Source organism: Microcaecilia unicolor, chromosome 2 (genome assembly GCF_901765095.1).
Source record: "Microcaecilia unicolor chromosome 2, aMicUni1.1, whole genome shotgun sequence".
Taxonomy (NCBI): Eukaryota; Metazoa; Chordata; class Amphibia; order Gymnophiona; family Siphonopidae; genus Microcaecilia; species Microcaecilia unicolor.
The window spans coordinates 168027144-168044055 of record NC_044032.1 but is presented as its reverse complement, the minus strand read 5'-3'; the positions used below and the strand labels follow the sequence as shown (position 1 = coordinate 168044055).

General features: G+C 43.9%; 1 protein-coding gene across 2 annotated transcripts in view; it reads right to left on the bottom strand.

Moving 5' to 3' along the window:
• Positions 1-16912, bottom strand: part of EPB41L4A (erythrocyte membrane protein band 4.1 like 4A) — a 564380-nt gene that overhangs the window by 210022 nt on the left and 337446 nt on the right. For both annotated transcript variants that reach the window (XM_030193468.1, XM_030193469.1), the window contains one exon: positions 1612-1733. In XM_030193468.1, the coding sequence (XP_030049328.1) occupies positions 1612-1733 (122 nt within the window). The remainder of the gene's footprint in view (positions 1-1611; positions 1734-16912) is intronic.

The window sequence follows — 16912 nt, the reverse complement described above, 5'->3', positions numbered from 1 at the left end:
TAGGTATATTGAATAAACTTCAGAAATTATGTTCCCAAAAAATCAATACAGATCATCATAACAATACAACATATTGCACAGTATTCTGGAAATATAAACAAGTATTTAAACACAGCTCCCAGTCCAGCATCTTCCTGTTGCCTATGTGAACAGTAATGTTCACTGTTACACAAATCCTGTTACTGATGACCATAAAATGATTTTTCTATTAATTTTCTTTATCGTAGTTTGCCAAATGGAAACAAAGCTTTAGATCTGCTGGCCTTTAGTTTATTCATAAGTTACCAAACATGTTTGGAATATTGTATGTATAGGTGAATTTCTTCAAAAAGGCAGTAAATAAATCCTAATAAACACATTATCTGTATTAGCTATGCTTAATATTTAAAGCAGCAGGGTGAAAACCAGGGAAGCCAGAGTTCAAATCCCATTTCCGCTCCTTAAAATCTTGGATAAGTCACTAAACCCTACACTGTCTCAGGAACAAACAGATGGTAAGACCTTCATTGACAGGAAAATGCATTTTGTACCTGAATGTAACTCACATCGAGCTACCACTGAAAAAAGTATTAACTAAATCCAGATCCATAATCCAGCACCACACATATTGTGAAACCCTACAAAAGACGCTCAGAAACTAGAAAGCAATTATACCACACCACAAGAGCACTAACTTCCAGTAGTCATGCAACAAGGGCCTACCTAGGAAAAGGCAGCACTGTAAACACTACAATGGGTCATAGAAAATGAATACACCTATTGAAAAAATCTGGATTAGTACAGATCAATCCTATATAGACATTCAATGCCAATACCTGGCCTTTTTCACACATGAACACAGATAGGTCCTCACCAAGTATAATTAAGTAACCACAAATAAATATGTGGACAAAAATTAAACTCAAATCCCAAGAAGCCAGACCCTGTATACAGTGCAACACCAGAGAAATAGAAACAGTGATGTATGTTCCCCAGCACTGTGTAAAATATAGAGATGACAGAAATAAATTTCAAAAGCTTCTATGCTCCACTCACTAAATTAAAAACTAATAAATAAAAATAAAACAAAAATTGAAAATAAAGGATGCTTCTTTCTTTAACTAAATTTAATACATTTTTTGACTAGCTTTCAGAGGACAAAACCTTCCTCAGGTCAGGAAATCTGCATCAGATGGGGCAAGACTGGCAAAGCACTGTACACAGGGCAATGGCCATAAGTCTCTTTTCTATTGTTTTTGCCACCATCACTGAACTGGGAATGCATCAGGACAGCAGAAGTGGCAACAAGTGAGTGAGCTGGGTAGGTAGGTAGGAGGAAGAGGAAAGTCATGAATGGAGCTGTGGAAGATTAGTCTCCTCTCCCTTCATTAGACCATTTCAAAATGTCGATACCTGAATACATACCATGTAAATTGTAAATTGGACTACAACTCTTTAGAGCTTTGAAAAAAACGATGTTGAGACTGATAGTATAACCCCAAATTATGCATGATGTTCACAGCAGTCTTCCTTTTAACTTTTGGTAAGCAGAATGCACCTTCATTATCCAAGAAGAAAACTAAAGAATTTGAGCTTTATGCAACACATGAAGGTTTATCGGATACAACTTACCAGACTGTTGAGTTTGTGCTATTCTTTTAGGATAAGTCTTGCTCCGACTTCTTTCTACATTCAGGTCAGGCCGTGGTAGTTGAACAGAAAGGTCCCTACTCATCTGCAATGCTGTCTTGCCACTAAAAAAAAAAAAACAAATTCACCCTTTTATACAATAATATTAAAGCAAAAAAAAATACAAGTGCAAATTCAAAACATTAAGAAAAGCCGGAAGTAATGACTTGAATTGTAAAATACCACAAAACTGTTAGGAGAAAACCTTTCAGAAACAATGAACAGGAACTTAACACATATTCTGCTCAACCATCAGTTCAAGGCGGATTACAGCAATAGCGCAAAAAACAGAAGAAACCAGTCTTCGCAAAAAATAGCAACAAACAAAACAGCGAAGAGGACTAACAAAAGAAAAAAGACAAAATAAGAAAAAAAATAAAAAATAAGAAAATAATAATGAAAGAACTCAAAAAAATCCAAGTATATGTAAAAAAATGTAAATATATATAAAAAAATGTAAGGCGTCCACACTTGGTTGTTGAAATTAAAAAATAAACTTTATTTATCAATGGATAGCAGGGAGAAAGGGACTCGACACAGCTGTGTTTCGGCCATATAGGCCTGCGTCAGGAGTCTATGCAAATAAAAACACATAATGAAAAATGAATAAATCATATAAATGTTAAAACATATAATAATATCATCGAGGGACATTACAAATGGCTAAACTTTCTGTTACAAGTGTTATCAAACAAAAAATTTTTATCTCGTATCAAAAGCAATAAACATAAGAAACATGATAATATTCCTCCAGATTACAAATCATATCAAATATAAAATATACCCACCATAAGTTAGTAAATTACGATGATTTTAAATACCATAATCAATGACACCAGTCCCCAGCTTTCTTACTCCTTGTACAGTAAACTGAATACGTATTCAAATATTTTGTAAAAAGCTATGTTTTTAAATGCCAGTGAAATGAAGGTTTCTCGAATGAGGTCTACTTTTTAGAAAGCCAGAGCATACAACTTGGTCTATTCTTAAACCACAAGTGTACGAACATATTCATTGTGGATATCTACCCTAAAATCCCTAACTTGACTGAGGGTCCCATGAATGTAGTTCTGAAAATTTAGTCTATAATATATAATAGAATGGAATGGAGTGGCTCATTTTGGATCCAAGTTCAGTTTTCATTTTTTAGTTTGCATGAAAGATTGCCAAAATTAGTTTTGGATAACTAAAAACCACAAGGATCTAATCTATTTTGAATTATGATATGAAAGGCATCAAAACAGCAGAACACCCATACAAACCCCCTAATTCTGTAAAAGTTGCCAACATTTGCACATGCAATTTAATTAAACAAGCTAATTAATGTCAATAATTGACTCTATTATTAGCACTAATTAAATGTAATTCAAGTTTACATATATAAACTTAGGCACGGGATCCACCCATAAATTTTATGAGCAATCTGAAAAAGGGAACATGGAAAAGGAAGGGTCATCGACAGACCTGGGAGGGGGGGTGTGGTTCCTAAAATTAACAGCCTGGAGCAGAAACAAATTCAATGGACTGGACTTCTCGATGCCAAAAATCCATTTGTGCATCTTCTCTCAACCCTTAATACCTACTGTTCACATACATGAACAGAGTTTACAATAAGAGGGATTATGATGATTGGGTTCCGGGCACCACAGACACCAGTTTATGGATGTTCATGAAACCTGGAATGCTTCTTAAAACCATTGAGAGTTTTCTAGGATATGTTAGGAAAATAGCCAAGGTAAATCAAATGACTCAATTGTGAAAAAAAAAATCCCCAATGGGTGCCTAAAGCATAAGGGGTTCTAGTGGGCGATGGAAAAATAAAGAAAACATGCAAATGCCGAAAATCCTGCCTAAGAGAAATAAAAAGGGGAAGGAGGAATACTGGCACTGAGCCACCTACATACTCTGACAAACTGAAGTGAAAACATATTTTGATGCGAGTAATGGGAATGAAAGACAAAACACATCCACATTACTCTGCAGAAAGAGCATGACTGAGCTGGTGCCACACTACGATGGCATGTGCATGCACAGTAGGCAGCTTTCAAAAGCTTCTGGAAGAATGCTGGGGAGCCCTTGCCACACCAGGATCTGTCAGATTATGTCACCCATCAGTAAGAATATTTCCATTCTGCTTGTCCATGGAGAATACTTATCTGCAGCTCTGTGGCTAAAGGTTAAGTGTGTATGTAAGTGGTTAGGACTAGTAGGTGTCTACATTTCTTTATAGAATAAGCTTCTACCAGGTGCCCTGTTATAGAATTGCCCTCTGAGTAGTCTTTTTTTTTTACTGTGAGGTATACATGATGCAAGTTACCTTTTTTTATTTTTACATGCTCAGAATACTTTCTAAGTGCATGCCAGTTTCGTGGCTTACTATTGATTGTAGGTGGTTCTGTGCCAATTGGCAACACTTTTGTAAGAATACAGAGCTTGTTAATTAAAATTTGCAGTCAGAACCTAATCTGTCAACTTATGCAAAAAAAAAAAAAGAGAGAGAGAGAATTAGTGCAAAAGCTAAGCAACTTCTACATCAGGAAGGCAACATTATGGAAAGCAATTCTATTCCAGAATAAAGAATTTAAATAGAATCACAGCCTTCTGGATGTCTGAGCTTAATTGTCTAATTCTATACAAATGATAATGTAACTTTTCCTTTCTGTTCTTTTTATGATATTAAACTTTGTAAATCACCCAGATGGCACACTGATGGACGGTATATCAAATTATAAACTTGGAAACTTGAAATTTCTATGCAAGGAGGAATCTCTCTCTCTCCCCCCCCCCCCCCCCACCCCCACCCCCATCCCAAGATACTGCTTTTCTCTGGCTCAGAAATGTTTCTGCACTTAGAAATCATTATTTTTGTAATCTCGAGCCAATACTCTGTAGGGGCCATGTTAAAATATCACTTATTTGGTCAACATGAGACCTCTCCAAACCGATAAACTTTTGCCATACAAGTAACTATAATCATAAACTTTATCTGGCCATAAATGCCTATAGGTGTGTCACAAAATGCCTAGCCACCCACCTGGGGTTACCCCGCGGCCACTTAGAGGGTCTATCCCCAGCTCAGCTCAGGTTCACCTGCACCTGCTGCTTGTGCTCTATACTAGCACCCTCCTCCCACCGACTGGGTCACAACCACTTCTGGGTGAATCTCCCACTCTTAAGTTATCCCCCATGATTTCTAGGTTACTAGGTCCACACTCCCAGTGGTCCCACAGTTCCCAGAAAGCACTCACAGACCCAATACACAAACCACTAGGATTCTTTCCAGACAAACAGGGCATACAAACAATTGTGTTTATTCTCATAAATATACTGAACAATGGAACAGAAAAGTGCAATCAGCAAACAATAACAGGTAACTGAAATATGGATCAATTATAACACTAACTAAACATCTGTTTACTTTCTGAAAAGTACCTGGGAAGATCAGGACATATATCTGTTCACTGAGCCTCAGCAAAGAGATCTATATCTCTTTTCTCCCTGGCTAAGACTGAACTTAAAACCAGTAACTGCTAGTTAGCGTCAAACTCCAGGCCAATCAGAGCCCAGAACATAACATTTCAAAAATATACTGCATCTTGCTTCCTGTTTATGCTAAACTAAAGAAATGAGCACTGATTTCTCGGTAACAGCTTTACAGCAAAGAAATACCACCTGCTGACCAAATAGGAGAAATACACTTCCAGACATAATTAAAGCAGGAAAATAGCCAATACAATTCACAGGCTTAAAACACACTGAGGGGCATAATCGAAAGGGACGTCCTCACAGAATGTCCCAATCCAGGGGCGGGGCAACCCCTATTTTTGAAACAAGATGAACGTCCATCTTTTGTTTCGATAATACGGTCAGGTATTGTTTTAATGAAGCAGATAAGGAAGGCCAGGACCTTTTAACTGAGACCAGAGCTGATCTGGGAGTGTGTCCTTCACATCATATTCCCACACCTTCTGAGTTCTAATGCAGCTGTTTCATTCTAATGATTGGAATCCATAATATATAAAGGTCTAGCTGCTTCTAAATATGCATCCTCATTTTACAAACTTTTTCAAAGACCAATCATTGGATAGGTTATGGAAGTTTATATTGCTATGTTATAACTCACGATACAATTGATAACAGTTAGTAGTACAATTTTCAAAGGAATGTGACCAAAACAGAAACAGACTAAATTCATGTTACAATATGCATGTTGCACTGTCTTAAACTGAACTATAGTTTTAAATGGTGGTCAAGGGTAAAGAACAGCAATTTGCATTCTTTATCTCCAGTTTTCACAATCAGGTCCTTTGTGTCTGGAATGTTTTTACGTTTGGGGAGCGTGCCAGGTGCCCTTGACCTGGATTGGCCACTGTCGGTGACAGGATGCTGGGCTAGATGGACCTTTGGTCTTTCCCAGTATGGCACTACTTATGTACTTATGTACTTATGACTGAAATTACTGAATTGCTACATATGATTTCCAATGGTCATTTTATTCAACAATATTAAGTACAATTTATGTAGCATTGTAGCTTTTAGTGTGACTTCTTTGGTAGTGTAACTGTGTACTACTGTAATTTTAGTGACATGTTAGCAGTTAACATTGTTAGCAGCAAAAAGTCAGCGACATAGGGAGCTGTCAGTAGTCGCTAGTAGACAAGTGATTTAGAAAAGGGATGTGAAGATTTCCTTAATCAGTTAAAGGGGTGTGGCAACAAAGCAAGGTTAAGAATCCCTGCCCTAGATGGCTAGTTTATAGATTTAGTTTAGGCTTGCAGAAAAAAAGGCCTAAAGGCTTCAACTAAACATATGGTGGTAGCTGTCAGTGCTATACTCATATAGCGAGACTGAATATACATATTCAATGTACGGTCAGAATTTGAATATGTTGACCACGGCTGCTGGAAACTGGCAACTATATTTTTAAGGCATGCATTGGTCTGGTACAATCTGAAGAAAAGTTGCTTTAATTTAGCAGTATACCTTTCCTAGATGACATGTTTTGGGGCTTTTTGTTTGTTTGTTTGTTTGTAGGGGAGAAGATGCAAGAAAGAGAGAGATTGCTGGGGGATAATAGTGCCTGTTTGACTACTAATTAATTTCTTACAAATTGGAATTTAATCAGTTTGTGCTTGGAAGTGTTACCATCAAAGGGGAGGATGTAACTACTACTTTCATTAACAGGTGATACTAGGTAACATTACCAATTTTTTCTCTCTGTTTCTACTAATTTCAGTCCCTCCCCACCTCCCTATATGATCTAGCAGAATGTTTAACAAAGCCAGACCACATTTTTCCCTTTTTCAGGGCATGTCAAATATTTTGGGAATGTTATAGTCTACAGTGCTTTGCCAATCCCACACACATTCACAAGATAACCTTTTCCTTCCTCCATAATAAATCCTGCAACTAAGACAAAAAGGAGAAAAAAAAATGTAAACCCTCACAGCCAGATGCACTAACTCCACAGAAAGAGCCCTTCCCTTACCGATCCCTTAGTGAATCTGTAAAAAATGGGCATGCATGAAAGAAATCGCATGCAAATGAGCTGCTCGCTGTTAGCTCATTTGCACGTGATCTCCTTCCTAAGGAGGAGAAGCCAGTCGGCCAGCTGAGCATGCGCAGAGCAGCCAATCATTATACTGGCTGCTCTGCGCATGCCAAAGACGGCTTCATACACGTCCTTCACTCAAAAAAAAAAAAGGACGTCCCTGACAAGCACTTGGGCTTTTTTCCCTTCAGATTTTGTGATGGGCGTCCTTCTCTTGGACGTCCCTTTCGATTATGCCCCTCCAGGTCTCTCTCAGCCAATCTCCGGTGGTTTTTGGGCACGTAAGAAAAACACGTCCAAGAGGACACCCATCACAAAATCTGAAGAAAAAAAAACATCCAAGTGTTCGTCAGGGATGTCCTTTTTTTTTGAGTGAAGGACATCCAAGTGTTAGGCACTTGAAAGGACGTCCCTGGCGAGCACTTGGACGTTTTTTTTCTTCCTATTTTTGCGATGGGTGTCCTCCTCTGCATGGGTCTCACTCACAGCAGCCCCAACAAGAGGTGCAGACCTCCAGTTACGTTTTCCATGGTGCATGGGGTCGGAAATGGTAGTGCATCGCATCGCATTCTCATTATAATAGTAATTAGCTCATTTGCATTCCGTTTTCGTTAGCTCCTACCGTGACAGGAAAATGGCTCAGAGAACCCTTTTGTTCATGACCTGGTTTACTACTTGCGCGCTAAACTGGCTGGAACCAGTTTAAAAACCACATTACTGGCTCGTTAAGTTTAGTGCATCTGGCCCTCAGTCAATATTCTAGTAATAGGAAGCTGTCTTACAAGTTATTAGTCACCCACAGTACAAAGAGGATAACAAGTAGAGGTTGTGACCTCATGCTGCTGACTTATAGTTTCTGTCATAACCAAGCGATACACACAGTACTTTCATTATTTCCCACTATACTGCAGAAATCACAACTACAAAGGAAAGAAAAAGGATTCCCCATTGTATGTATGTTGGCTTCAGGCACTTGAACTTGAAATGGGCAGTGAGTTGTAAGTTACAGCTTGAAAACCAATAAATGCTGCACTTGCATAGGGCAAGACTTAGGAAATGTGCATTTACAAAGATACATACCAGGATGCAAAATTAAGATGCACAGTTAATATATTCATTTAGATGGATTGGTTTGGCTTTTTGCAACCTCAACAAGAAAGAAGATATGTACGGAATGAATGAAATAAAAGTCAGCATATCTTAATATCAATAATAATCAGCCAATAAAACTACTACTACTAATAACATTTGTATAGCGCTACCAGGTGTACGCAGCACTGAACACGAGACACACAGAGACAGTCCCTGCTCAAAGAGCTTACAATCTAGGTAAAAACAGACAGACAAGACATTTATGGGCAAGGGAATTATTGGTAAAGAGGAACAGGAGAGAAGGAGGGCAAATGAGTAGGGTTAGGAGCCAAAGGCAGTAGTGAAAAGGTGGGTTTTCAGCATAGATTTAAAAACAGGTAGAGATGGAGCTAGACGTATGGGCTCAGGAAGTCGGTTCCAGGCATAAGGTGCCGCAAGACAAAAGGAACGAAGTCTGGAGCTAGCGGTGGAGGAGAAGGAGGACGATAAGAGAGATTTGTTCAGAAAGCGGAGTTCATGGGGAGGAATGTAGGGAGAAATGAGAGATGAGAGGTAGTAAGGGGTCATAGAGTGGATGCATTTAAAGGTCAGCAAGAGGACTCCCCCAGTTATGGAGAAATTCACTGCCTTATCGCATTGAAAAATCAGTCTCACTGAAACATTCATAACCGCCTGCACGGCTCTTAATGAGATCACTGGTAACCTGCATAGCACTCTTGACAACACCAAAGATGTAACACAGCCCAAAACTCAACTTTAGGTAACTGTCATAGTTTTAGTAATCTTAACTCAGTAATCCACTAACTCCCTAATATGCTTTTGCCCCTCAACTCCTTACTTCTATACTTAGAAAGATAGCTACGTATGTTAGCTTCACAATAAGAAGGAATGGCTGACCTACTTACCCAAGATCTGTTTTAGCAGCATCCAGAACAAAACTATTCCAGTCAATCTATGCTTTCACCAATCCCAAACAACTAAACACATTCCTGAATAGCAATTTATGCTTTTCTACTGGAACAATAATTTTGTGCATTTTCCGCATTGATGCAGAAATCGTATCCATTAGGCCAAAGAGCAGTTGCAATTAGAAACAGTTCTTTTAAAAAAGAGCAAACATGCGTGGGATAAACATAAAGGAATCCTGTTCAGAAGGAAAGGATCCTCAGGAGCTTAACCGAGATTGGATAGCAGAGCCAGTAGTGGGAGGCGGGGCTAGAGGTTGGGAGGCGGGGATAGTACGGGTCAGACTTATACGGTCTGTACCAGAGCCAGTGGTGGGAGGCGGGACTGGAGGTTGGGAGGCAGGGATAGCGCTGGGCAGACATACGGTCTGTGCCAGAGCCGGTGGTTGGGAGGCGGGGCTGGTGGTTAGGAGGCGGGGCTAGTGCTGGGCAGACTTATACGGTCTGTGCCCTGAAGAGCACAGGTACAAATCAAAGTAGGGTATACACAAAAGTAGCACACATGAGTTGTCTTGTTGGGCAGACTGGATTGAACGTGCAGGTCTGTTTCTGCCGTCATCTACTATGTTACTATGTTACTATGTTACTATGTAAAAAAGAGCAGATAGTGCTGAACATTTTTAGCATCTCTACTGAGATTCATCTAATCTGACAAATCCTGTTCCACCCTATTTTTTATCTACACTCCTGCAGGGAAGAGTTAAACCACCTTACGGGTGAGCACTGCATCCAATTAGATTGTGAGATTTCAAGTTTAACTGTGTCACAAACTGAAGCAATACCTTGGCAAACCATAACTGTCATTATCTGCTTATCCAGGCCCCTCTTCAAAATATCCATCAGCAAACGAAGCAGTGCCTGAGAACTATTACCATGACGAAAACATTGAGAAACTCATTTTCCTCTAAACAGTCATTTGGTTGGTATAACACTCACATTTTATTAATGTTACCTACAGAAGATAAGTTTGCCACAGGATGATAATTTGCAGAGTTAGATAGATCCAGATCATTTTGTTTTAATAAAGGGAGAATAAAAACAAGACTTCTTTGAACTTTGTGGCATATCACCTTCTTGCAATGAACGATTAGCCATCCCAACTAAGGTCGACAACATAGACTCTAAACATTGACCGAAAGCCAAAATGGGCATGGCTCAAGTATATTATATTTATAATTTAAGCTGGCAACTACCTTAGAGAACTCTTTCTCCACTGTAATCCTAAAATCATTCTAGTTGTGCCCCACACTAGGAGATACTGGAGTGGCAGGTGCCACATTCAAAGCAACAGGACCAGAGAGGTCTTTTTTTTTTTTACTTTCTCAGAAAAATATGGGGTGAAAGAAAATACTGAAGCTTTTTAGGGTTATCTCTGATAACCCTAAAAAGCTCCCTCAGAGCCAAAACTGCATTATTTAATCTATTATCAATAAACCTATGACCTTCTTCCCTACACAAATATATGTATGCTCATAACATCTGCACATATTTATCTTCACTCTTAGGCAGCACTTCAATAACCATGAACCTCCAGTTAGGCACGCTGATGCCGCACTCTGGGTGCCAAGATATTATTACAGAATAGTAATATAAGTTGGCAATGGCACGCCTAAATTTATATATATATATATGTCATTCAATGCCCCTGTGGATTACTATACATCGGGCAAACCACGAAAAGCTTGAAGGTGAGATTGATGGAACATCGATCATGCATGAAATTGATGAAACATGAGGCACTGATCGTGATACATAATGAGAGGCAACAGCATAAATTTGATGAATTATCATGCATGGTATTGGAACAAATTAAACCATCATAGAGGCGAGGTGATCTGGGCAGAATTATTCGCCAGAAAGCACAAAAATGGATTTTCTTTTTCAACACTGTGGAACCAGAAGGGTTAAACATTAGAGTTGAATGGTCGGCATTTTTTTGAGGAGATGTAGCCGTACCAATTGAGATCTATGAATGATACAACTAAGGAACCTCAGAACGAAGAGTTGACACACAGCTGGAGGAAGTGACGTAATCCGTGTTTGAGAACGAGATGGGAGGAGCATATGCCCCTTTAAAATGGCGTCTTAGACGAACGGAGGCTTACCGACCTGCAGTAAGTCTCAGCAGGAAACGAAGTGGAATACCTGTGGATGTAATTTTGTGTGGAAAAATTTTGGAAACAACCCCTGATGCAGCACCAGCGAAATGGGGTCTCCCTGTCGGGTTATGAAGTGGAGAGTGCCACCTGGAGAGGAACAATAGAGTGAGAGTATCGAGCTAAGTGGTTTCGGGTGACACCTTCTTGATAGACTTGATAGATTTGCATTCTACAGAACATTGGAAGATTTAATAATACCACTAGTAGTATACAGTACATTGATCTAAGTTATAGTGGACACACAAAGTAGACAGCAGTGCACATAGTGTTATCTGGTGATTTGGAATTCAACGTATATGTGGGAGTGGAGTTTTGTTTGAAGCTATATGATGGCACGCCGAGCTCAAGCCTTATAGTCTGCTTAGTTGGACTGGCTAGGCAGTGACTCTGAAGCTTTTTTTCTCCACTTTCAAAACATTGGATTAAGCTGACAACGGAGTGGGGGTTCCACATTACAGTTACACAGGGAGTGTGAGCCTGTGTTAGGAATTTCATTAAATTTTAACTGCCAGACCCTCGACCATTCTTCTAACTTTCGGAGATCCCTTCTCATTGTTTCTACTCCCTCCAGGGTATCCACTCTATTGGCTATCTTCATGTCATCCGCAAAAAGGCAAACCTTTCCTTCCAACCCTTCAGCAATATCTCTCAAAAATATATTAAACAAAATGGGCCCCAGCACCGACCCCTGAGGAACCCCACTGCTCACCATCCTTTCCTCCGAGCGGATTCCATTTACCACCACCCTCTGCCACCTGTCGGTCAACCAGTTTTTTTATCCTGTTCACCACTTTCGGACCTAAGTACAGCCCTTTCAGCTTATTCACGAGTCTTCTGTGGGGGGCCGTATCAAAGGCTTTACTGAAATCCAAGTAGATTACATCTAGCACACGGTCTTCATCCATTTCTTTTGTCAGCCAGTCAAAGAAGTCAATGAGATTCGTTTGGCAGGATTTTCCTTTGGTAAACCCATGTTGCCTCTGGTCCTGTAACCCATTGTCTTCTAGAAAGCTAACTATCCTTTCTTTCAGCAGCGACTCCATTACTTTTCCTACCACCAACGTGGGACTTACCGGTCTGTAGTTTCTCACTTCTTCCCTGTCTCCACTTTTGTGAAGAGGGACCACATCCGCTTATCTCCAATCTCGTGGAACCTCTCCTGTCTCTAAAGATCTATTAAATAAATCTTTAAGAGGTCCCGCCATCACCTCCCTGAGCTCCTGGGATGTATCCCATCTGGCCTCATAGCTTTGTTCACCTTCAGATTCTCCAGCTGTTTATAAACTCTTTCTTCCGTAAACGGCGCAGTATCCACTCCATTCCCAAATATTCCTTCAGCAGCCAACCGTGGTCCTTCATCAGGATTTTCCTCCATGAACATCGAAGAGAATTAATTGTTTAGCACATTCGCTTTATCCTCCTCACTTTCCACATAACCATTCTCATTATCTTTCAGTCTTGCAATTTCATTCCTATCTTTTCTCCTTTCTCCAAAATACCTGATGTCACCTCTCTTTACATCTTTAGCCATTTTTTATTCCGCTCGCCGTATTTCCCTCTTCGCTTCTTTGAGTTTAATCCAATAATCGTTTCCGTGATCTTCTCGTTGCTTCTTTTGCATTTCTTGAACAAAGCCTCTTTTGCTCTTATTTTTTCAGCTACTTGGTTGGAAAACCATATAGGCTTCCTGTTTCTCTTGGTTTTGTTTACTTTCCTCACGTAAAGATCAGTCACCATATTTATAGCAGCCTTCAGCTTTAACCACTGATGTTCCACTTCTCCTACGCCTTCCCACTTCAACAGCTCCTTTTTCAGGTATGCCCCCATTTTATCAAAATCAGAAAACCAGTACTTTTTGTCCCGTTCCCCGGTCCTACCTGTGCTCCAGGTGGAGGGGGCGCGGTTCAGCGACCCCTGCGACGCCCGGGGTGGCGAAGGGGGACCTCCGGGAAGACCGACGCGGTCGCGGGGACCGGCGACCCGCTCGGGCGAGCGCCGACCCCAGGGAACGGGGCGTTGCGCCAACGAAGATGGCGGCGCCTGCATCAACGCCTCCAAGGGCGGACCAGCGCACAGGCTCCGCCCATCGCTCCCGGGATTGGTGCGCCAGTCCCGAGGCCCCGCCTGGAGAGCGGGCCGACCAATCCCGAGGCCCATTGCCTCCTGGGGTCGGGTTGGTTGGTTCCTTTCCCGAGGAGGGGGCGGGACGGCGCGATATTTAAACCTGGAAACAGGGAAACTCACTGCTTCTGGTTCGTTGGTTACTGAAGCCGTCACAGTGGGTTTCCCTGTGTTTACTTGCTAACCTCCTACAGAGACTGTACTTTCTGCTAGCCGTCCTGCTAGCCTCTCCGTCAGAGTTTGTACTTTCTGCTAGCCGTCCTGCTAGCCTCTCCGTCAGAGTTGTGCCTTCTGCTAGCCGTCCTGCTAGCCCCCTCGGAGACTGTGCCTTCTGCTATCCGTCCTGCTAGTCCTCCTGCGGAGACAGTGACTTCTGCTAGCCGTCCTGCTAGCCCTCCTTCAGAGACTGTGACTTCGGCTAGCCGCCCTGCTAGTCCTCCTGCGGAGACAGTGCCTTCTGCTAGCCGTCCTGCTAGCCCTCCTTCAGAGACTGTGACTTCTGCTAGCCGTCCTGCTAGCCCTCTTCAGAGACGGTGACTTTCGCTAGCCGTCCTGCTAGCCCTCCTACAGAGATTGTACTTTTGGCTAGCCGTCCTGCTAGCCTCTCCTTCAGAGTTTGTGCTTTTTGCTAGCCGTCCTGCTGGCCCTCTTCCATAGACTGTGCTACGTGCTGGCCGCCCTTGCCAGCTATCCTCCAGAGACTGTGCTACTTGCTGGCCGCCCTGGCCAGCTATCCTCCAGAGACTGTGCTGGGGCTAGCCGTCCACTCGCCCTCATTCCGAGACAGTGCTGTTCCCTCTCGGAGTGCTAGCCGCCCCTGCTAGTCCTCCCTTAAAGACTGCGTTCTGACTACCAGCCAGGTCAGCCGTCACCCCGCGGTTCCAGCAGTCCTGCTGGCCGCCTGCAGCTGAGGGCTCAACCCTCGGTGAACGGCGGTCGCCGCGGGTGAAGATTCGGGGTGCTCGGCTGTCCTCTGGGGCCTTGCGGGGCCTTAGGGAACCTAAGGGCTCACCAACAGAAACACAACAGAAACAGAACAGGAACCGGAAGCCATGAGCTCGCCGACGCAACCTGATCTACGGGACCTGGCCAAAGTACTTCAGCAGCAGCAGGAGCAGCTGAACGCCCTGTCCGGGGCGCTCCAGAACGTATGCTCTCAACTTTCAACGCTTCAGGTACAGAACCAGGCCGCTGCGGTCCAGGGGGCCGCAGCAGCTCCCCGTTTGGGAGGGTTCCGCACGGGACCTCGGTTCCCTGAACCGACACGATATGATGGGGCCCCCGGAGGTTGTCGGGGGTTCCTCAACCAGTGCAACCTGGCCTTCCGGATGCAACCGGAGGCATTTGCTTCGGACCAAAGTAAAGTGGGCTACATTATGGGCCTCTGTGAAGGGAAAGCCCAGGCCTGGGTGGCCCCACTAAACGAACAACAGGACCCCATCTTGGACGACTACAGTGAATTTCAGCGCCGGTTCCGGATGGTGTTCGACCTTCCTGGCAGACCATCTTCCGTGGCGTCGGAACTGCTGCGGATCCATCAGGGTGAAGGGACGGTGGCTGATTATGCCATTCGTTTTCGGACCTTAGCCACGGAGCTGCGTTGGAATCCGGAGTCCTTGATGGCCATCTTTATGGAAGGCTTACAAGAACGGATCAAGGACGAATTGGCTGGACGGGAGGTCCCAGGACAATTGGATGCCCTGATTTCGCTCTGTATACGAGTAGACACCCGGTTCCAGGAGCGAGCTAGAGCCCGGGCGGAGCGGCAGAAGTGGGCGCGGGGGACGTCCCGGATGGGCAAAGGGCCGTCCCCTCGCCGTGGGAACCGGGACTCCAAGGAGGATGGGGAGGAGCCGATGGTAATGGGCCGTCAACGGCTGGCTCCCTCCGACAGGAAGAAACGCTTGTCGAACGGATTGTGCCTCTATTGTGGTGAGGCTGGACATTTCATCCGGACCTGTCCCGCCCGGGCGGGAAACGCCTCCCCCAAGGCACCTTGAGGGGAGGGGTCTTGGGGCACTCCGCTCCCCTACCGGACTCCCTGATAACACTGCCGGTAATGTTACGTTGGCAAGAGACCACGATCCAGACCCGGGCCCTGGTGGACTCTGGGTCAGGGGGTAACTTCATCGGGCACGAACTGCTGCAACAAATGGGCTGGCCTACGCTCCCGCGGAGGCCGGCGCTGCAAATAACCTCCATCCAGGGAACTACTCTACCACAGCCGGTCACTGAGATCACCCCCTTGTTGGGATTGCAGGTGGGGGAGGATCACCGGGAGGAAGTCCAATTCCTGGTACTATCCCGGACCATTCACCCAGTGGTCCTAGGATTGCCATGGCTACGGTGTCACAGTCCTGTTATCGACTGGATCGGGGGACGTATCCAGGCTTGGGGTGGTTCCTGTCAGGAGAACTGTTGTAAGGGCCGGACCGGCAGCTGCCCTGCATTAAATATTGTGCCCGGTGGGGGACGGGTAGAGCTGGGCTCCCTGCCTATGGATTATAGAGACTTTGCAGATGTGTTTAGTCCAAAGGAAGCGGAGGTGCTACCGCCTCATCGGTCTTTCGACTGTGCCATTAATCTGAGGACGGATACCATGCCACCTCGGGGCCGACTGTATACCCTGTCCCGGGGAGAGTCCAAGGTAATGCAGGAATACATCCGGGAGAACCTGCGGAGAGGGTTCATCCGGCCCTCTACGTCCCCTGCCGGGGCGGGATTCTTTTTTGTCACCAAGAAGGATGGATCCTTGAGGCCCTGTATTGACTATCGAGGGTTAAATGCCATCACAGTGAAGGATCGCTTTCCTCTACCGCTCATTCCCGAGCTCTTTGACAGGCTGCAAGGAGCCCAGATGTTTACTAAGTTGGACTTGCGGGGGGCCTACAATTTAGTTCGAATCCGGCCAGGGGACGAATGGAAGACGGCTTTCAACACCCACGAGGGACATTTCGAGTACCGGGTGATGCCGTTCGGCCTATGTAATGCCCCTGCGGTGTTTCAGCGACTTATCAACTATGTGCTTGAGGATTTGCTGAACTCCACGGTGATTGTATACCTGGACGACATCCTGGTTTTTTCCAAAGACCCCGCTGAGCATACGGGCCACGTCCGCGCAGTGCTGCAACGGTTACGACAAGCCCGTCTATTCGCTAAACTCAGCAAGTGCGCCTTTCACCAGCGGTCACTACCCTTTTTAGGACATATTCTGTTACCCGGGGGGCTACAGATGGAGCCGGACAAACTCCGGGCGATTCGGGAGTGGCCACAACCGCTGGGATTGAAAGCACTGCAACGTTTCCTGGGGTTCGCGAATTATTATCGCCAGTTTATCCCTCAGTACTCCCAACTGA